Genomic DNA, 21,463 nt, shown 5'->3' with positions numbered 1-21,463 from the left:
TTATGTTTGGATGGCATCTCTTTTGTTAGTTTGTTTTTTAATTTGTGATAAAAAAAGATTTATTTGGAAAGGACACTGGATCATACGTCAGGATCAAAAGTTTCCTATGTTTTCCATAAAGTCTCTCTCATTATTGGCAGTAGCAGCAACTTCCTTTCATTTTTATCATGATACAAGAACAAGAAATACACAGCACTGATGGAAAGAGTTCCAGTCAAGAGCATCAAGCACAGAAAAAACCCTCAACAACAAATGATACCAGTATTGCCACTCGTAGGGGTCCTGACGAAAAGAGGCAGAAACCTCAATGCACAAAGGCACGAGGTAGAGACAAGCACTGCTAGCAGATTTGCTGAAGGTAACTATGAAGCTTTTCACTAGGAAATGAGAGACTAAGCATGAAATTGACTGCCAGGACACACCACTGCAGGCAGATCATCATGGCTGCAGAATACAGAAAGACGCTAATTCTAATCTTTGACCCAGTGCATAATTTGAGATAACTCTTGGCATTTAATTTCACCTGTCCTAATTCATCCCACTTGAACGTTTCACTTCAGAGTTTTGAGAGTTCTTTCTGAACGCCACTCGAGATACACAGCTGTACTGGTGGGTTGCAGACTGCTTGCCATAGGAGGCTCCCTGCAGATCCCCTTATCTTGTGTACTGCACACTGCAGTAGGCAGGACTTCCCAGGAACCACGGGAAGCTCTCGAGTGCCTTTCAGCCCTTTATTTTAACAGCATACTGAACAACTTGACCCATTTTCTTAATTGCATCATCATAACTTTTTACCTGCCTACACAAACACCAGGAAAAAAAAAAAAAAAGACCGTGGAAGATGTTAGAAAATTACAAAGTCAAGAAGCATCTTTTCAAAGAGTTATGAACTGGTTACACCCTTCTGTATGTTTATAAGATTGAGGCATTTAAACACAGCAGAGAGATAAGCAGGGCAGAAAATGAATTGATCCGGGTTTACAGAAGGTATTTTTGTTTCTCAGTTTTGTGCCCTGAAACTTGGGCTATTTTTAATAATTGAAGGCAACAAAAAAAAGCTACATATTAGAAAAAAGGCACAGTAGCATGAAAGAAGTCTGTGCTTGAAAAGAATCAGACTCCCACCATGACCTTATCTTCAGTCAATATTTGTTTTTCATGCAAAAACACATACACAGCAGTGCTAAAGAAGTAAAACACACTAAGCCGAATTAATTTACTATCTAACTACTATTCAAGCAATACCTGATATTATATAGGAACTGCTACATTATATAGAAACTGCCTCCCTTAGCAAAGTAGAAATGAAGATTTGCCCACCTCATACAGAAGGGAACAGAGATCCCTTTGTGATAAATGCAGTAAAATGGTACCTTTTGCTTCACCTATGCATTATTTTAATATATTGCTCAGACAAACCAGCTTAACACCTAACTTCTTAAAAACATTACAGTTCCCCTCACCCACGGCTGGAGAGTTGTTAGAGCAAAGCGGAGAGCAACACAGTAATTCTGCTTTGCCTTTCAGAGCATACAAACACACAGTAACAGCCCACCTGCCTTGAAACAATTTCAGATGGCTTTGAACATTTTTAACCACACACACACAAACACACACACACACTTTTAAAGCGTGAATGAAAACGGTGCAACTGTATTTCAATATATTCCCAATAATGACAATACCTTCTGTGCACCGCAGTGTTTTCTTCTGGAAATGCAGCACTGCTCATTGCTGTCACTCACACAAAGGACACACCGTGCACGAAGTGTAACAGCAGCCAGGCACAAGTGCATCTTAGAACAAAAAGGAAGCTTTCAACACACCTGATTCTCACTGCAAAAAAGCTAAGTGTAAACCAGAAATGTCTACCTCACACACAAAGCCATCACTGAGATCTTAGTCCACCCACACTTCATAAACTCTCACTGCCTTCAAAGGAGCTCTCATACATACATCAGAAAACAACAACAAACCATGCACAAATCTAGTTCTTCTATCTTTTGGTAGAAGATTAATGGGAATAATACCTAAGTACAGGATAAAGAGCCCTGGGAAATCTGTCTTCTTTGTTACTATAAAGTTATTATACTCGAAGTCTAAAATCATCAAAAAAAACCTGATTCCCACGGGTAGAATTAGCAAAATAGCACCCCTAAAAACTTTGGGAAACACATCTAAAATGCTGCAGCACTTGGTGCCGTACTAGGCCTAACAGCTGCCAGCTTCGCTCTCCTTCCCCTCACTATTTACTCCTAAGAAAAGGTTTCAAAACTGTCTTGATGTTACGTGATATTAACAGTGAGCATATCCAGTCTTCTTTTTAAGAAATGAAGCTATTTTCTCCTGCAAACAGAACTGCTTTCTCAGATGAAGTTCTGCTCTTCCAGCTGTTAACATGACTGCTACCCATGTGCAGAGATGCCACAAACCTCACTGCTGCTGATAGCCTTTCACCAGCCAAAACATTCCTTACTCACAACCTTCTTGATCTCCAAAACACTCCCTACTGCCACACAGAACTTGGCACACTCTCCCTTCGGTAAGGAGAGATTGCTGACCTCAGAAACGAATCCAGGTTACGCGATCCTTCTTGCAGCACACTGGTGGGGATGTGGGCTCCTGACTCCTTGAGCTAGGGAAAGCCCTGGCTTACAGAAGCACCAACCCGCAGCATTAGCTTGGGGTGCTGTGCAGTAAAACATTTCTCTGCTTCTCACAGCCCTTGGTCCTTGAATACACACACACACACACACACACACACACTTCCAAAAAAGCCTGCACTTCCAGTGCAAGTACAGGCATCACTGCAGTGAGTGCAGGGGACTCAAATGCACTGTAAAACAGTAATTTGTAAGTGGCAGTCTGTACTGCTAGAGATAACAAGACAAATGTAACATCAGGCCTGAAGGCTGGGCACCTCTCAAAGTGTGCAGAAGAGAGGCATCTTGAGCCTGGATTTCACATGGACACTGGGAAACACGTGCAGTTGGCTCAGACATGCCAAATACTTTCTCAAAGAGAAAATGTGTCACCAAGACAGCCAGACCTGCTAAAAGCACAGAAACAAAGCATTCTGGCTTTCAGAGCTGCTGACTTCGTGCAACTTCATTCAGTCCCAAAGATACCGTTAGCACAAAACCAGCAAAGAAACAGTCTGAAAGGCCACGCTTACCAAGTTCACCACGATACCCTGCTGGCAGCAAGCTTAAATCTTTATCACAAGAATGGAAACGATATAAGAATTCTTCTACCCACTATTTCTACACCTGAGTTAACTATCTGCACAGGCAATTGCACAGTAGTTTAATTTCACAACTGCACGTGATGCTGGGCACCCATTCCTTCAGCACAACTACTTCCAGCACTTTAGCAAGTATTTCCAGAAACCTCCAGGCTGTCCCCATCTGACTGCCCCAGGCCGTCCCATGTTAAGTCAGCATAGCACAGGAATTCACAACCATGCTGAAATATTAAAGAGCCTGCTTGTACTTCTTTGTTTAGCATTTTAAAAGCAGACATGGACACTGCAGCACCACTCACCAAAACAAAAATCCCACTCAATTTTGCACAAATCCACACAGAAGAATTTTTTGACACTCGATTCAGGTACAGCCATTGGGAACACCAGAACCAAGCTTTTGTCTCCTGTACACCTTTACAACAGGACATCTCTGCATTTTTAAACTTTGCCCATACTTTTCTCTCTAACTGGTAGTTGATATATCTACTCCAAGAAGGACCATATTCTTCTAGAAACTGGTATTTACAAAAAGGAACTCCTGGCTATAAAGACTCATTTCCACACAACACTTCTGTATTTCTTAATAGCAGTTTGTGGGAAAATATCAGAAACAAGAAAACATTCTGTTCTCCAAGTCATTAAACAGATACCAAGCAAGTAGCAGAGACCTTTGTCATGATAGCATGACAGTGCTGAAGTCCAATACACCACTATGCTTCATCAGTAACACCAAGTATTCCAAAAAGCTCCTTCTGAAGTATTGATCCAGAACCCCTTATGGAAATACAATTTCTACAAAGATTGAGGTTATGCAGTCAACCTATAATCCAGCTTATTAACAGTCCACCAACTTAAGTGCTAATTTTCAAGTAAATTCAGAACCAGTCTAAAACAATAAATACAGAGATATGCACAGAAGTAACGCTACCAATATATGGAAATAGTTCCTTCTTTTTTAAGTGACAGTATAGCTCAAATCACCTGGCAAAAGCAGGAAAAGTACTAAGGTAATAGTTAATTATGAACAAGCTCTAGGCAAATATTCATTTATTTTTCATACAGGTGATCCATATTAACTTCACTCTTCTGTCACTGTTGCTGGAACACCACAGACCTTATGCAAAGTGTGCCACTGGTTTCAACCACAAGCAGCCTTGACTTTGTCACTTTTACGTCAGACAAAGGTTAATTTTTAGTAAGGAGAGACAGTGAGAAAATGCAGAAACATAAACAAAGGAACAGACGTTGTAGAAGCAGAAGATTGTCACCATGATCCCTGCATCTCTAGAGGAGAAATGGCTGGGAAGGAGAATGGAATCTCCTTTAAAAAAAAATAAATTATTTTCAGAGATTAAACAAGGATTGTGGTCAGGAAAAAAGAGGGGAAAAAAAAAAAAAAAAGAAAAGAAAAACAGTATCCTTAGTACTCAGTTTTCTGATTTTTAAGTTAAATTAATCATGCCAGTTGGATGGAGTTCAACAGAGACTTCCCATTAGAGATTTCCACTCAACAGATAAGAGAAATGCACATGAATAAATCCCCTAACAAATCAGGGGAAGTCCATATATCTTCACAAAAATTCACATGGTAATCATAAATAAAATACCCTAATATGAAAAGAAATCATGACAGACAGGACTTATATTTATGCCTGTAAGAATCAAATTTGCTTGCTGCAAAAACAGTTAATGAAAATTCGGACCATACTAGGAAAAGAGGTTTCAGTTTAAGCAAAACAGAGCTCTGTGATGATAAATAAGCTGAATGCACACATACATCCGAGTTCTATACAAGTTCTTTATCCAACTGAAAGCAAATACAAGCGCTGGTTCGGTGATTATTTCCTTTTATGTAGAAGGATGCTGCAAGTAGTCTGCTTTCTGTCATAATTGAACTAAAATGAATTCTTGAGATAAAAGTTATCTGGGAACCAGGTGCTTTATTCCAGCTAAAGATCTTGAATGAAAGATTGTCTACATGCTCCTCTGACCATGCCTTTTCAATCATATGGGCATATGCACTTTTTACATGGGTGTATCATAACAGATCAAAGCCTATTTCTACCTAAACATGTGTACATATATTATAGAAGGCTGAAGCCAGAAGAGTGCAAAAACAATTATTTGATTGCCAGTGAGGATTGTTTTTTAGATTAATTAATGGTGACATCTTAAAAAAGCCACTAATAAAAACATTAATGATAACATAAGCCAGCAGTGTGCCCTTGCTGCTCAGAAGGCAAATTGTATCCTGGGCTCCATCAGAAGAGGGGTGGCCAGCAGGGACAGGGAGGTGATTGTCCCCCTCTGCTCTGCTCTTGTGAGGCCCCATCTGGAGAACTGCGTCCAAGTGTGGAGCCCACAGTACTGTTGGAGAGGGTCCAGAGGAGGGCCATGAAGATGATCAGGGCACTGGAGCACCTCCCCTACAAAGACAGGCTGAGGGAGCTGGGCTTGTTCAGCCTGGAGAAAAAAAGGCTGCGGGGTGACCTCATTGCAGCCTTTCAGTATCTAAAGGGAGCCTACAAACAGGAGGGGAATCAACTCTTTGAAAGGGTAGATAACAGCAGGACAAGGGGAAATGGTTTTAAGTTGAAGGAAGGGAGATTTAGGTTGGATGTCAGGGGGAAATTCTTTACGGAGAGAGTGGTGAGGTGCTGGAACAGCTGCCCAGAGAGGTTGTGGATGCCCCATCCCTGGAGGTGTTCAAGGCCAGATTGGATGGGGCCCTGGGCAGCCTGGTCTGGTATTAAATGTGGAGGTTGGTGGCCCTGCATGTGGCAGGGGGTTGGAGATTCATGATCCTTGAGGTCCCTTCCAACCCTGGCCATTCTGTGATTCTGTGAAAACCCAAATTAGCAATTCAACCAGAAAGAGTTAACTTTAAGATGGAATATTAATAAAAACACAGAGAAGGCAAAACCACCTCATTTATGTTTCAAAACTCACCCACGTTTGGTGGTTTCCCATAATTTACAGGTAGTTCGGGAGGCCGGCCTCTGTGAAGAGCTGCAAATGCTGATCCCTTCCATAGTGTGTGTCTGAAATCTGTATGGGAAAGATTAACAGCAGGTTAAAGAAATGATCAGCCAAGCCAGGCCTAACTGACCTATTCTTCCCAGAAGCAACAGCATCAAGCAGCATTCCCAGCACCCTTGTCTGTCATTTCTCAGCCTCCAGGCTCAACTGTTCTCATGGAAAAGTAAAATTCATCTTTTTGAGTAGTTTGTCAGAAATGTAATTGGGGGAGGCTGTTAAGCTGATTTCTCATTCCTAAGCAATATGACCATAAATGTTTTTAGCTTGTTTTTGCTTCATTTTGGTGAATAGTTTCTAATCTGCTGGTAAGAAAAAGAGAACAAAAAAAGTAGGTGCACACTGTATTAAAGCAACATGAATTCTGGTGTGATTTTAGCCTTTTTGGAATCCTAACACCTACAAGATCTCTCCTTACAAACTGTACATTTGAGAATATGCTCACATACATTTTTTCCCTGAAAAGAGGAGAAGGGAAATTTTTTTCAATAAATCTGTTTTCTTGCAATTGGTGGCAATGTGCCCTATCTTCAGATACTCCTCTGCACCCCTGTGCCCCTCCCCCCCAAAAGGAGCTATTAAAATGAAGACTGTTTTCTTTAAAGGCACTCCAGCTACATGCTGCCAACTGGCCTCAGAGAGCCTTCTCTCCAGAACAATAGCAATTTTTCTGAGACTGTTCAGAGAGCCTCAGAAATTAGACCTGGACTTCTTCCATTTCTGGCCATCTGGAGGGGAGAAACGAGCTGCCACAGTGAATAAGAGCTGAAAGAGAAGGACAGTGCCACAGATTGGTAGGTCCATGTATCAGCACCTTGATCTCTGAACACGCTGTGTACAGGGTTACGTGACTCAAGAAGACTCCTGAGAGCACCCTCTATTACAGTCCAAACTGTGCCACAGAGCATTCTGATGTTGCACCTTAAAAGCAGCACTTAAACTTCCTCAAATTGATCAAAATAACTGCGAATGCTAACAGTAAATGAAGCTTCATACTGAAGCACAACTAAGAGTAAAAACAACCAACCCATATGTGTCAATTTTGAAAAGGTACACTGTCCCACGCTAGCGAGTGCACACCGAATTGCAGTGTCACAGCAGCTCTTTTCCTGAAGGAAAAAATCCCATCATAAGTCCAGCAGAATTCTCTTTCCAATGAAGATGTCACTTAAAAAGCCCTATACGTCAGCAATTCATCTAGCCTCTGTTCCCTAATTAACCCAGAGACCAGCTCTTAGCATAGATACGTTCTTTTCCACGTTTTCTTCTAAGATGCAAAGCAATGTGAAATGAAGAAATGTTTTGCTGCAAACCTCCCTGCAAATCTGAAGTTCTCCAGGTATAACAAAGCTGTTCACCCCCAAACTTTGGATGAGTGATTGCAGACCCCACATCCACCAGGTGACATCAAATGGATTAGCAAGAAGCTACCATCCTGGTTATGCATCTGAGTCTGACTTCACATGCAGAAAATTTAGTGCTCAATTGCCACTGACACAGGAAGGTGCAGCTCTCCACCCCGGCTCTTCTCTCAGGAGGATGCTCCTTTGTCACCTCCAGCACTCTGATCCACGAGCTCATTTAATTCAGTACTTACCATAGCAATACCAAGTTTTGCAACAGTTCAGCTGTGAATCAGCACATCATAGGATCAGACAAGTTCTGGCTCCTACAGGGGAGAAGTGGCAGGGAGGAGGGAAGGGAGGAACCACTCTTTTCAATAGCAAATGGCTCTCAGATCTGCTTAGTTATAACACAAAAGTGTGCTTTCAGGATCACTGTCTCAAGCAGAGCAGTTTTTCAGAAGGACTAGACTGGTGTCCTATTCAAGAAGGGAACAGGGGATTTTGTTCAAATTAACTTCAAGCAAGGACAAGCAGGAAACTATCACCAAAGAATGGCTCACTTTCTCCAACCCTCTAACTGCTGTCCCAAATGCCACCCTACCCTTCAACCTGTCTGTACAGCCAGACAATCAAATAAAGGAATACAACAGTTTGAAAGATAGCCCAGCAAAATATATACTGTGGTAGGTTATTTCAGACACACGCACACGTTTATGCATTTGGAAAAATATGGGTATTTTTCAGGTGGGTCAAATCTCTAATCCAGTTCATCACACTGTTGACACAAATACCAGTCCAACAAGCTGGGGAAGGAAAGGAGAAGTAACAAGATAAGGCAATAATAGACACAGAGATGGCATTCCCAACCAAAGACACAATAACAGGGCCAGCAATAACTGTGTTTTAGCAAGACCACAATAAGTAAGCAGGAGCTGAAAAGCAGAGAAGATAAACCAGGGTTTACACAAACAGATACAGATAACACAATATGGATTGAAACAAAAGGTTTCGTTCCTCAAAACAAAATGCAGACAGACATAAACTGAAAATCTTACCTTTTGCTGCCCTTAACAGAGATTGCCGCCCAACTCCCAGCAAGGTCTGCACACCTAAGACGCTCTGTGGGATTTCCTTGTCTAAAAGTGGCCCGAGTCTCTCACAGATCCTAAGAAGATAATCCGGAGGGATGTGTGCATTGACAGCCACCTAAACATACAGATAACACAGGTATCTGAAAATCGGCTCATTTTTGCTTCTGCTAGTTTTTTGTTGTTTTTTTTAATTCCTATTCAAATATTAAAATTAGTTACTTAAATGATTTCTAAAATGAAGATGGTGAAAGTGTCCTCAAAATTAATTATACCTAAAATATCTTTTAACATGTCACAGAATGTGGAATAAGTCAGACTAGAAAAATCAAGGTAATAACAGCCAGAGTAGTAATTTAGAACGTTCTTTAATAACAAACAAAAGATCCTAGAAACACAGCATTCTCACTGCATTGGTCTGATCAAATGAAGTATTGCCTGGGGGCTTCTCCAGTCTGTTTTACCCTTCAATTCATTCTTCTCACATGCACTATGTTTTGCTTAGTTGAAAAACCCTGGCCTTACATCACTGTAAGAAGTGCATGTACAAAGCCTGAAAACCCTACATATTATGCTTAGAGCAATACACAGTCCTTATTTTCTAATTGCTAGGAATAGTAACTTTAAGACCCACATTTGCCAGCTCCTAATTAGTTATCCCGAGAAATCATTCCTCCTTTTCTGCTTTAGACAGAGACTGTTTTCTATGGGGATATGATAGCTTCCCCAACAGTCTGTCCAAACAGCAAATAAGCTTTGCTGCCATGTCTAGAGTGCTCTGCAGCTGCCTGACTACTACTACACCCACCAGCTGCCAACAAAAATATGCAACATCAGAGTTCATTTGACTCCTTCAACCCAGGATGTAGAGCTACGACCACTTCTTTTCTAAGATCAACAACAGCCAGCCTTTCAACTCGTTGGTACCTGTGATTGAAGACTGAGAAAACACTGAACTAGAACTATTTGCAATTGCTGTATCTGTTGCAACATTATGAAGAATAAGATGATACTAAAAGAGCTTTTTTTTTTTTCCCCAAGCCACAAGCTAATGCCAAGTAATACTAAAGCCAACCTGAAAAGGCCAGAACAGCATTCATTGTAAAGAAACAGCAGCAGGCACATGTGTATGCACACACCCACCAGAACACTGCAGCTGTGTCCAGTCGTACCCAACACTGGTGAGGAGCTCTAAGCACTCTTCAGCAACGCAGGTCCCTTCCCAAAGTGCAGGACAAGTTTTTGCCCAGCTTGACTACTCGATATAGTTTCCCTTGGCATCAGCCCCAGCGCTCATCTATCACACTGCAAACTGTTTCGGCTCCCCAGGCTCAGAGAACATTCAACCCACAGAAGGGAAAGGCACTCTGCAGAGCTGACTGTGATTCAGACAAGCTGATGGAAGAGCTTTCCACCAAAGCTGGTGGAAAGGAGAGAACCACTTCCTTTAACAGCAGAGCATCACCAGACAGGTCTGGCTACTCTCTTCACCTACACCCATGAGAGAATGCCCCAGAACAGCAGAGGGAGCGGCAGGCAGCTGAAAAGAGGAACAGACAACCACTTAATTGAGGTGTTCTGCCAAAACACTACTGGTTGAGCTGTGTCATCACTGGCGTTATTACCACATGTCATTGGGAAATGGTTCATTCCAATTGGGCAGCAGCAGTGGTGCTACGGGGCCCAGAGCAGTGAGTCATGTTGTACAATGTCACCACCGCAGCGCAGGCAGGATCAGCGTCGTCCCACAGCACGAGTGAGATTTTAACCAAACAAATCACAGCCTTTTCTAATGACCCAGACAAGGTACTATTTAATTGAATTCACTCAAACACTCCCAATCTGAATGGAAACTCTTACAGAAGAGTAAGGCTTCACCACGCAACCTCTCAGTCACTGCGTGCCAAAGATCTGCAAGGCAAAGCAGAAAGGCAAGCTCCTCCAAAGCCCTGGGCTTTGTAATTCTGCAAGAAATATAAACTTGATAACTACATTAACAAAGGCCCACATCATTAATTTTCTTACTATGAGCATTAAGGAATGAATGCCCCGTACCACAAATGTCACCCTATTCTGAGCAGCTTCTGCAGCCAAACTTTTTTTTCCCCAAAACCATACAGGTTCAAAATGATATCAGTACCCAATTGTGCGGACAGTGAGGTCCAGGATATAGTTATAAATTGACAATAGTTGGAAACTACATGATATAACAGTAGCCAAAATGAGATACAAGGATTATGTGAACTTTTCTATTTGTTTGTCATTCTTAGCTGTTTGTAAATTATAAATATAATTTATATATATATATACACACATATACAGACATAGAGTAAAAAAGGCTTTGTTATCGTGTGCTAGCCTCTCTTCACTATGTAAGGGAAGGATCTGAAACAAAAGCAATCTAAGGAGAAAATATGCAATATATTAAATTCAGAGTGCGAAATGCTCTTTTACAGCTCTGATAGTTAGTAGCATGTTTCTCAGTCAACAGCTATCAATTCTAGCAGTTATTCAAGCTCCAGTGATTAAAAGAGAGCTGGTAACCAATCCAAAAGCAGAAAAAACTTTCATTTCAATTTTAGAGCAGAAATCCTCCTCTCTCTGGAAACCTTTCAGAAAGGCCGAACATTCTCTCAGCGTAACACAGCGAAACACATCCCTTTTCACTCAGGAACACACTGTTTGAAGCCTTGCTGCTATTCTATGTCTGGAGAGAGGTGTTGGATTAAGCCTGGCAGCAGATATCCTACTGTGGAGACAGAGCCTGGCTCTACTAACACAAAGCACACGTTATTCAGCAAGAACTGACTGACTCAGTACATCTATTCAGAAATGGAATGCTACTTGCTTGCATAAAGACCTTTAAGGCAGTTGTTGTTTTTTGGGTTTTTTTGGTTTTTTTTTTTTTTTGTTTTTGTTTTTTACAGAACAGCAAAGGGAGTGAGCACCAGCACATCTGCAGACCTGCCAGCACTCAAAGATCAAAGATGGATGTGCCAGAACCCCGAGCATGTGGCAGCTATCTGTAGATGCCTGGCGGTGATTTGTCTGGGTGGCCGAGACGCTAAGCAGCTCAGGACACAGACATCTGGCTGCTCCCTGCCAGACCAGGAAAGTTGGTGAACCCAGCACGGAGCCAGAGCTAACCCAGCACCAGGGAGCTGCCAGATCTCAGCGCTCAGTTTTATTAGACTGTAAACTTTCCTCAGCAACATTTCATGTGGAGCATATTGCACAGACTGGCCACGTATCAAAGTGATCGCTCTCTTTATTAACACGCCCTGCCCATCAGCTCCGCCACCTGCAATCAGAACCATACCACACTAAAGAAGAAAGGCTGCGTGGCTCTCCTTCCCCTGTCATTTACACGTTTCTACAAACCACAGCAGCCTAAGTGGCCCCTAATCTGTATATTAATATTGTTACTACCAAACAGCTACGCAGGCAGACAGCAGTAGAAGTAAATTCTCATGGAGATTTTTTTCCATAGTAACTTCCAACTAAAACGCTTAAACTGCAGCCTGGAGCAGAACAAGGAATTTTGTTTTCAGGTTCCCAAAAAAACTTGAAACGAAGTTCCTGTCTCTCACCTCTGCATGAGAGCTGCACATTGATTTTAAAAATCACCCCAAATTGTAAAGCTGCAAACGTATGGCTGAGAAAAATGAAGCCTCCCAGATCACATTTGCATTCAAAGAAGGACAGAAAAAGGCAAAGCTTAACGTCAGCTACAGCCACATTTGCTGTGTGGCAAAAGTGGGATGCCAAAATTAAACAGCAGTAAGCATATTATCACCTCCTCAAGTGCATTAGAAAATATCTTTAGAATATTAAAAACTATTTTTGAAAAATAAATACAAATTAGAAAAAAAACAGCAGGAAACTAGCAAGACAGGCCAAAAACATGCTAAACAAGGAGCTTTTAAAGGACTGTTTTAAAATAACTCAGAAGAGCTGAAGGCATGCTAAGTGAGAGCCAGTTCTACAGACATACTGAGATAAATGATAAAAATGGCTGTTGCCTTTATATGAAACAGTCCTATACAGGTGAAAATATCAGAGCACCGCAGAAATGCTTTCCAATAACCAACTTTGCAGGTCTTGCAGACCTAAACTCGAGCAATCAAGCAAAGCCAGTATGTCCTAAAAACTCCATGTAAACAGCTCCAAGTGAACTTCATCACAACAGCTTGAACTAATATGCAAATATGCTGCTACACAGATAAGCAGCTGCAAATAAGGAACTATTGCTGAAGTCACGTAAGGGCTAGAAGAAAGTCATACCTCTAAACCTGTTTATGCTCCTGATGTTGGAAGTATTACGACATAATCTCAGACTGCTAAGAAAAGAGTCCTCACTGGGCAGCTAAGACACAGGCAAGAGGCTTGCTGATCCCCGAAACAAACAAACAAAATCCCCTGGAATTACTGCTGACAGTTTCTCCTCCCAAGAACAGTTCAATAAACAGGAAACAAGCAAACAAAAAGCCAACTCATTGTGATTACTACTTATAATGAGATGCCTGTGTTCCCAGAGTCTGGAACGAGATAGCTCTGAAACGCCTCTTCGGGGAAGCCTAGAGAAACACAGCTTCAAAGCACCAACTCCATCTGACGCAAAAGCTGCACAGCGGAGGGAAGGCAGAGAACAACGTGGGCCTTGGAAGGCCCCTTCCCACCAGGTCCTGGGGCAAGCAGGCAGCCGTGCACAGCAGCAGATTTCTGACCTCCAGGCAGCCGCACCATGCTGCTCTCATTTGCCAAAATAACAATCAATTAAGAATCAATTGACAACTCCATCAAAAAGCAGCAGAGGAGACCAGAGGACCAAGACAGCTGAGCAAGCAGGAAATTACTCAAGACCTCAAATATGGAATCTCAACAAAAGAAACCTCAGATACTGGACTTTCATAAGACGTCAACAATATGCATATACACAGAAATTCAAAAGCCATTATCATTATTTCCTCAGGGAGAGTGGGTTGGAACTATCATATAGCAGATGACATTTTCCTGAGGTGACAAAACCACACCACCTCTCTGCTGCTAATGCTGGGATTGGCAATAGCTATAAATAACGGCACCTCAGATTCACAGCTAGTTTTAAATCAATGCAGATGGACGAGGCAGAAACCCAAAGCCAAATCCCATAAGCTGTTCCATACTAGTGCAGCCATCCACAGATACAAATTCTCCACTCAGAGACACCGTCCAACAACAGCTGATGTTCTGTTTTTCCTAAAATTAAGCTCAACTTCAGCACAAAGAACAAAACAGCCTTTGCCAGCATAGACAGTCCTTCAGAAAGTTCTTGAAAACCAGAAAAGTCATTTTTATCAGGAATAAACAAAAATAATTTCCAAAAACTGCCCACTGGAGACTGCTCTGATAATCTAAAGCAGCTCAGCTCAACTCGTCTGCTCGGCAGCTGGCTGTACCTTAAGCTGCTGTGGTTAATTTAAAATAGAAGTACTAATTGCATGCAAGTTCAACATACCTAAGACCTTCATAATGGAAGTGAGGACCCTCCCCTTTACAAGCATGTTTCATGTCCCAAGACCACCAGCAGCCAATAGCAAAGTAAAAACCGCTTGGAGCAGGCAGACCTTTGGAGCACACCTGCTAGACAGGCAGCCACATGTTGCACATAAAAAGTGCTCCAAAGTGGAAAGAAGCAGGAAACACAAAGGGAACACAAATGCAGAACATGCTCATGTTCTCTGTGTGGCTTCGCTCACCAGATACAGTACTTATGAGTGTATCTTCAACTATTCTCATGCCTGAGAGTGCCTGACATGTAAAGTGAAGGATTAAGTTCAAATAAGAAAGAAATCTCTTAACAGAGAGATTTCGGATCTTGACTGAAAGCTTGAGGGAGGTGGGAGTAAACATTAACTAGATAAAAGCCACCTGCTAGGTGATTTGGTTGTTCCATCTTTATCATTTCAGAAAGAACTCAGAGCAATAGCACACTCTAAAACAAGAGCATCAACACATTCTTGCAAAAATACCAGCTCTAGACTAAACAGTCAGACAGAGAATAGAAAAACATCAGCAATTAGGACAATAAAGTCTTTGTCAGATTTGCGAGAGCAGAATATTGGGCAAACAAGCAAACTAACCTAACTTCTCCGGGTTTGCAAATCTCTCATTTTGCTCAATTATCTCAGGCCTGCCTGCCCAGTGCAGTTGCAACACAAGGCAAAGATTGTAACTGATTGCCTTTCTGCTTCTCAGTGGTCAAACAAGAGAAATGGGTAGAAAAACACTCCATCCCTGACTGCTAGCATCAGTAATTAATTTTTTGTTCATGAGGTGAGATAATTAAAGTTAAGTTCAGAGTTTTTTCTTCTCCACAGCCCTAGCTTTGTTCTAAACATTACATTCTAGACATCTAGCTAGCACAGAAGTCAAGTAGTTCAGGTTAATATACAATCATATGTATCCAAAGGTCCAAATTCCAGATTCATCAAACTCTAAGCAGAGTGGGAAAAAGGCTTTCCTGCCACATTCTTGACAGTAAAAGCTTCAGCCTGAGGATTAATTGAAGCTCAGCTCATCCCATATAGCATCAACCTGTCTTGCTGTAATGATTAGCTCGTGGTCCTGTTCCTAACTGATTTATCACGTTAACCAGCTAAACAAAACTAGAAAAGAGATGAAAAAAAAAGGATAACTGTTGATTAACTTAAAAGAGAAGAAAAAAAAGATCTTATATTTGGCTTTGATAATTCTATGCTCCAAGAAGCAACTTCCCATTAATTCCAAGCCTCACTTTACTCCAATTTGCTTCCTGCTTCTGAAAGTCTTAAAAACATACATCTTCAGCAGCAGCACCTAACACAGAAGAAAAGGCTTTAACGCTTTCCTAGCCACACCTCACAGAACAAAGTGGAAAAACAGACACAGTGCAACTGATGAAGCAAAATAGTCTGAAATCAGCTTTCACACTGCAGCTGTTAGCACCCTTCACTGCATGCAGGCACAGTCTGAACCCAAACTGGCCTGTTAGATTTCAGATGCTCTAGGAAAATCGCACACAGCACTGAGATTTATTGAATGCAGTACTTACTCCATTTCTGCTCACTCAATAAACAGCTCTAGAATTATCCATCACAGGAATGACAAAGCACAATCACCTTAAATTCTCTGTATGTTTCAGAAAGGGAAAGCCAGGAGCACCAGTGTCTCACCTCAATGTCAGGAACTCTCCCACCTGCACCTGAACGCCTAAAATAGTGCTACAATGGAAAACCAACTGCATAGCAAGCTACAGGACAACACTCGTTCTCAAAGCCCGCACCAGCACGGCGCTCTGCGGGGCGGGAGCACGAAGCTCCCCCCGCGTGCGGAGCGGGACGCTCACAGCGCGTTATAGGGCTACAGCCAAGCCGCCAGCTGCAGTGCCAGAGCCGTCACCCGCGGGCAGTGACGATAGGGCCGCTTTTCTCTGCGGCCCTCAGCGGCCGCGCCTTCCCCGGCGCAAGGCAAAGCCGCCCTTCCTCAGCGGCGGGCACCCACGCGGCTTTGACCCACCCGCGCCGGTCTCCCCACATTTATCTCACAGACTTTTTGTGTTTTCAACGCCACGCTTCCCAAGCGGGGCCCGGCGCAGGCCGCGCCCGCAGGCCCAACGCCGCGGGGCGGCCCCGCAGCTCGCACCCCCCGCCGCCGCCCCCGGCCCGCGCTTGCCGCCCGCCCCCTCAGCGCCCCGCGGGCCGGGCCAGACCCTCGGCTCCCGGCCCCGCGCCCCCTGCCACCCCCACCAGTTCCTCTGCGGCGCCAGAGCCAATCAGCCGCCTCCTCACATCGCCGCTCGCGCCGCTCCGGCTTGTAAGGCGCGGCGCCATTCGCCAGGCCGGGCCCCGGTACGTGCCCTCAGATAACCCGCCCCGGCCCCACAATAGCGCGTCGCGGTTAGTCCCCCGGCCGTCCCCACCGCCCCCATCCTGTTAACCAACCCCCCCCTCCTCCCCTCCTCACCCAGCCCGGCTTCACCACCCCGCCGTGCCCCCGTTGCCCCGGCCCGGTGGCGGCCTGGGGCCAGCGGGGCGAAGCCGTCGGGCGGGGCGGGGGGAGCGCAGAGTGTGGCGGGGACGCGGGGCAGCCGCCGGCGCGAGGGGCTCACCAGGTCCTCGAAGCTGCGGCGGTGCTCCTTGCCCTGCCAGTCCAGGCGCCGGGGGATCAGCTGCGGGAGGGAGACGGGGAGAGAGAGAGAGAGCGGGAGGAGGGACGGAGCCGGAGGTCAGACCCCTCCCCGGGCGGCCGAGAGCAGCCGGCTCCGCTCCGCGCCCCCCGGCCCGGCCGCACCGCGGCCCCGACCGCACCGCGCTGCACGGCCCCGCAGTGCCGGGAGAGGCCGGGCCGGGCCGGGCAGCGCCGTCCCTTACCTGGTGCTCCTCCAGCTCCTCCACCAGCACCTGGGGACACACACAGCACGCACACAAAGGACGTGAGTCCGGAGCCCGCAGCGCGGCGCCGTGCCCCCCTAGCCCCCGCCCGCCCGCTGCCGACCTGCCCCGTCCCTTCTGCTTCCCTTCCCGGCTCCTCTCCCCGTCCCGTCCCGTTCCTTTTCCTCCCTCCCGGCCCGGCCGGCAGCCCCGCTCACCTGGGCGGATTTCTTGCAGGGTCCGGACTGCAGGAACCTGGCGATCAGGTAATAGAGCTCTGCGCCGGGACAGGAAGGGGGACGGGAGAAGGGGACACGGTTACAAAGCGGGCGGACGGCGGCGGAGCCCCCGCGGCCAGCGCTACCCACCGGCTTCCAGCTGGGTCGGGGCGGCCGCCGTCGCCATCCTCCTCAGGAGGCCCGAGGGGGAGGGGAGGTGGCGGATCGCGCCCCGCGCACTCGGCGCTCCTACAGCGGCCGAACGCCCATGGAGGAGCCCCGCTGCCCGTGCGCGGCGTTCGCCCCGCTGCCGTTCTCCGCCGGCTTCATGGCATCGCCGTTCGCCCCATAGATAGCCCGGCCCGGAGAAGGCGACCGCCGAGCTGGGTGCAGGGAGCGCCGCCGGCCGCGCGAGGGCGGTGCAGAGCGGTTGCGGGCAGCGGGGAAGCGGCGGGGCGGAAGGGCCGGGCGGTGACGCGCGGCGGAGGGCCGGGGCGCGGGGAGGGCGCGCTGAGGCCTGTGGGCCCCGGCGGCCTGCGGGTGTGCGTGTGGAAAGCGCGAGAAAACGGAGCCGTGCCAGCGCCGCCGCGGGGAGAAGGGCGAAGCTGAGCGGCGTTCGTGCGGGTGGGAAGGGGCAGGGCGAGGGCCGAGGGCCGCTCTGCTGGAGGGCCTGGCCGAGAGAAAAAGGGCGGGTGAAGTGTTTTACTCGATTTTATCAGCGTGTAACAAACCGAGGGCGCAGGAAATAAACTTCAGTTGTGCTCGTGGAGTTGTCTCCTCTGTGAAAAAGAATCTGTTTAATCCTCCGAAAACACAGGAAGTGCTGGATTTTGGATACCCAGAGGTGTCCTTGCGCACCTCACACTGACTGCCACAAACACAAAGGGGCTGCAGGCAGAATGCTGGGTTTGGGCACCTGCAGAGCACCCTTGTGAAAGCATAAATGAGAAGTCTGCCGTAAACACGAAGGTCCTCAAGGCAGCGTTCAATTCCAGATGCCCAGGCTGTGCCCTCATATTAACATAAATGGGAACTGACAGCCATCAGTACGTGACACCTGTCATTGTCAGCACCTCACAGGATTTCGGTGTGGCTGCTCTTGTGTGGTCCCCAGTATACCACAGGGACAAGGCAATGTGGTAGAGAAGGAATTGGGCTGCGGTGGCTTTGCTAGATTGGGTATTTCTCATCATAGAAATAGATGAGAAATAAGATCATAGAAATAGGATCACAGAAGAGCCCGAGTTGGAGGGGATCCACAGGGATCGTTGAGCCCAGCTCCTGCACTCGTCTTAGCTCACAGCCAGTGCTTCGGGAGCTGAATCACAGTTATTTCCTCCCAGTGTCCAGGAAATAAAGACATGGATGATGCTGCACCTGTTCTCTTCAAAGAAAATTCTGTGCAATATCGATCTCCATAGACATTCTTGAGGGAAACAAGTAATTTTTCCAGAAGTATCCTGTCCAAGCTTCAGAAATGTATTTCACTTCAGCAATAACTTGCTAAAATATTAAGTGAATTGTCAACATTCCTTAATATACAATTGTGTTTTGCTGCCATAAATACCTGATGTTTGGTGTTAGAATTTCCTGATTCTTTGCAGGGTAACAATCACTGTCATAACTGAAAAACAAAGGATTAAGACAACTGATCTTCATGCTTTGAATACCAAGAGCTGAATCATAGTAAATTGATGCAGTTGAAACATTAAGGATAAATTCATTTTCACATATATTTATAGTGTATATGCATGACTAGACACTGTGGAGTGCCATTTCGGAGTTCTTCCTGCTGTTACCACAAGGATGCAGCTCAGCCTGCTCTCAGGATGCTTCAGGGTACCGAAACAAGTCAGGTGTGTGACATCCAGCTGCTCTGCCTGCCTCACCTACATCTTAATACAGGTGTGGAAGTTGTTTGTGGCAGGCGCTTGGATTAGCTGGCTGAGGCATAGACTTCATTTTCTTCTTTGTCCTCCAAAGCTCTCAAGCTGCTAACGAGAATTTAAATAGCCAAAATAAATAAATAAAGCATCCCTGCTTACCATCATAGCTCTTAGAATTTTTTATAAGGCCGATTCATAGTTATCACTTAAAGAGATGTAGGGAGCCACCTTCCTAAGCTGTTACCTCAGCTCTGGGGGCTTTCCATTACTAACAAGCCTTTGAAGTTAGTCCTGCTGTTCCTGTGGGAGTTTGGGTGTAAAATAGTTCTGGAAACAAATTACCTTCTGGGAAAAGAGCCTTCTGATATTCTGTATCTTTAGAAGCGATATTTCTCTCTCGTCAGAACTGATAATTGCAAGCTCATCTTATTATGTATGCTAGGAATTCAAAGGAAAAACATAGATAAGAGTATTGTAATATGTTTTGAAAGTGCACATCAATCTTTCTGAGCTAAATTTAATTCTGTGTCAGGAGAAAACACAGCACAATAAACATTGTGTAGCACCAGGGCCTCCTGTGTTCTAGTGGTAACAGTTACCTAATATGTTCTTGATGGATATGGCGTGTTTCTTTGGCCCCCCCTGGCTGAGGTCTTGCCGAACCTTTCTCCTCACAATTTGTCTTTATTTGAGCGTGGAGGCAGTAGCATATAAGCTGCACCACCACAAAAAGGCAGGATTATTCTTTCTGGGCCTATCTAGAGCCAGTGGGAATTCCTACAGGAACTGAAATGGGCTCTCAAATTGAAAGCCAAGATAGAAAATGTTCCCAAACGAAGCTCCTCTGTCCCTTGCGTGTGTCCTTCCCACACCATTCACACTGGAAGCCTTGCTGCATGCCTAGATGCTTACACAAACAGGTTCTTACAGCTCAAAACTCAGAGGTGCTCCTTAATGCAAAGGCTGTGCCCTTGTTGAAGCCTAGGCTGATTCATGCGTCAACAAGAAAGGAGCACTTTAATAACTATGCAGCTATTTGTTAGCTATGTGTTGCAGACTATGGGTGTACAGACCACAGCCTGCATCCAGGCTGAACACAAACAGCTCATTAGTCATGCCCGGAGCAGCCATTGGATAGCTTCCCTTGGCCAGGCTCCTTCAGAGCAATTAGGGCTGGGGTTTCCATCTCCGCAGTGACCCCCAGCCTTCTTCCTGTATTGCTGATCCTGTGGCTCCACAGCTTCATATTGCTAACATTCTCCCAGTTGCTTTATGATCCCCTAGGGTTGCTCAAAGCACTGTGATCAATAGATCTTCCCGCTTCTTCTGAGCTCTCCCCTTAAGGAGTTGTCTTTCTGGTGAGTAATGCCCACCTTTCATTCCCTGGGAGCTCCGTGCCACAGCACACTGCAGCCATACACAGATAGATCTGCAGCTCCATGACTCATCTCTTTCTGGATCCTCTGCATCCAAGAAGCATCATTCTGGACAGCAATAGTAAATCTCCTAGTGAAAGGCAGATTTGATGCTAGTGCTTATTCACGTTTCTCCAAAGCAGAATTCTGTTATATAAATGCCAACAGCAGCAGTGGCACTTAGTGCTGGAGAGGAACATACTGATACAACGGTCTTCGCTGGTGATCAACAGATGCACTCAAAAGCAGAGATGCTTTGAGGAAGAAGCTACGCTGTGAGTTTCTTTCCATGCTTGCTCTTTTTTAAATAATAGTAATAGTAGTAATAATAATAACAATGAAGGAATGCCTTTGAAGCATTTTGAGTGGAAATCTGTAGATAAAACTTTAATCTACACATTGTCCCACAAAATAAAATCAGTCTCATTCTGCTATGGCCAAACTTGTCAAATGTTGCAGGGTCACCTCCCTCCTGTGCCCTTCCCATACAGAGTGCAGATCATCACAAAGCATTCTGATCTGTAGAAAGCAGGAAATGTGGATAATGAGTGCTGAACATGTATGGGGGAAAATCATGACAAATATCATGGTGATAGAGATCTTGTTGAGGTTCCAGATATGGGTTATAGGTGAAGCTAACTCGGGAGATTTTAATTTCCTGCATACGTGTGCATTTTTCATACTTTCACAGACTCAGTTCTACCTTTCTGCCTTCTTACTGATATTGCTTGGTGCTAATAAGTACCCTGGTTCCCCAGCATAACATCTCTGTATATGCATCTTACTCCAAGTGAGAACCTGCAGGGGAAAAAATCTCAGAAAAATGCCTCCTCCTTGTAC

At 45.1% G+C, this 21,463-nt stretch overlaps 1 protein-coding gene across 2 annotated transcripts in view; it reads right to left on the bottom strand.

The window, feature by feature from the left end:
- Positions 1–17,758, bottom strand: part of BRWD3 (bromodomain and WD repeat domain containing 3) — a 51,790-nt gene extending 34,032 nt beyond the window's left edge. Inside the window, exons 1-6 of one of the 2 annotated variants that reach the window (XM_048959979.1) lie at positions 17,473–17,758; positions 17,323–17,381; positions 17,105–17,134; positions 16,843–16,902; positions 8,682–8,832; positions 6,194–6,292 (exon numbers count right to left, since the gene is read on the bottom strand). In XM_048959979.1, coding sequence (XP_048815936.1) covers positions 6,194–6,292; positions 8,682–8,832; positions 16,843–16,902; positions 17,105–17,134; positions 17,323–17,381; positions 17,473–17,509 — 436 coding nt within the window. In that variant the 5' untranslated portion in view covers positions 17,510–17,758. The remainder of the gene's footprint in view (positions 1–6,193; positions 6,293–8,681; positions 8,833–16,842; positions 16,903–17,104; positions 17,135–17,322; positions 17,382–17,472) is intronic. The other variant, XM_048959980.1, reaches the window with a different exon arrangement.
- Between the last annotated feature and the right edge of the window lie 3,705 nt (positions 17,759–21,463).

This window comes from Lagopus muta, chromosome 13 (assembly GCF_023343835.1).
Source record: "Lagopus muta isolate bLagMut1 chromosome 13, bLagMut1 primary, whole genome shotgun sequence".
Lineage (NCBI taxonomy): Eukaryota > Metazoa > Chordata > Aves > Galliformes > Phasianidae > Lagopus > Lagopus muta.
The sequence above is the reverse complement of the archived record's forward strand: the minus strand, read 5'-3'. Positions and strand labels throughout refer to the sequence as shown.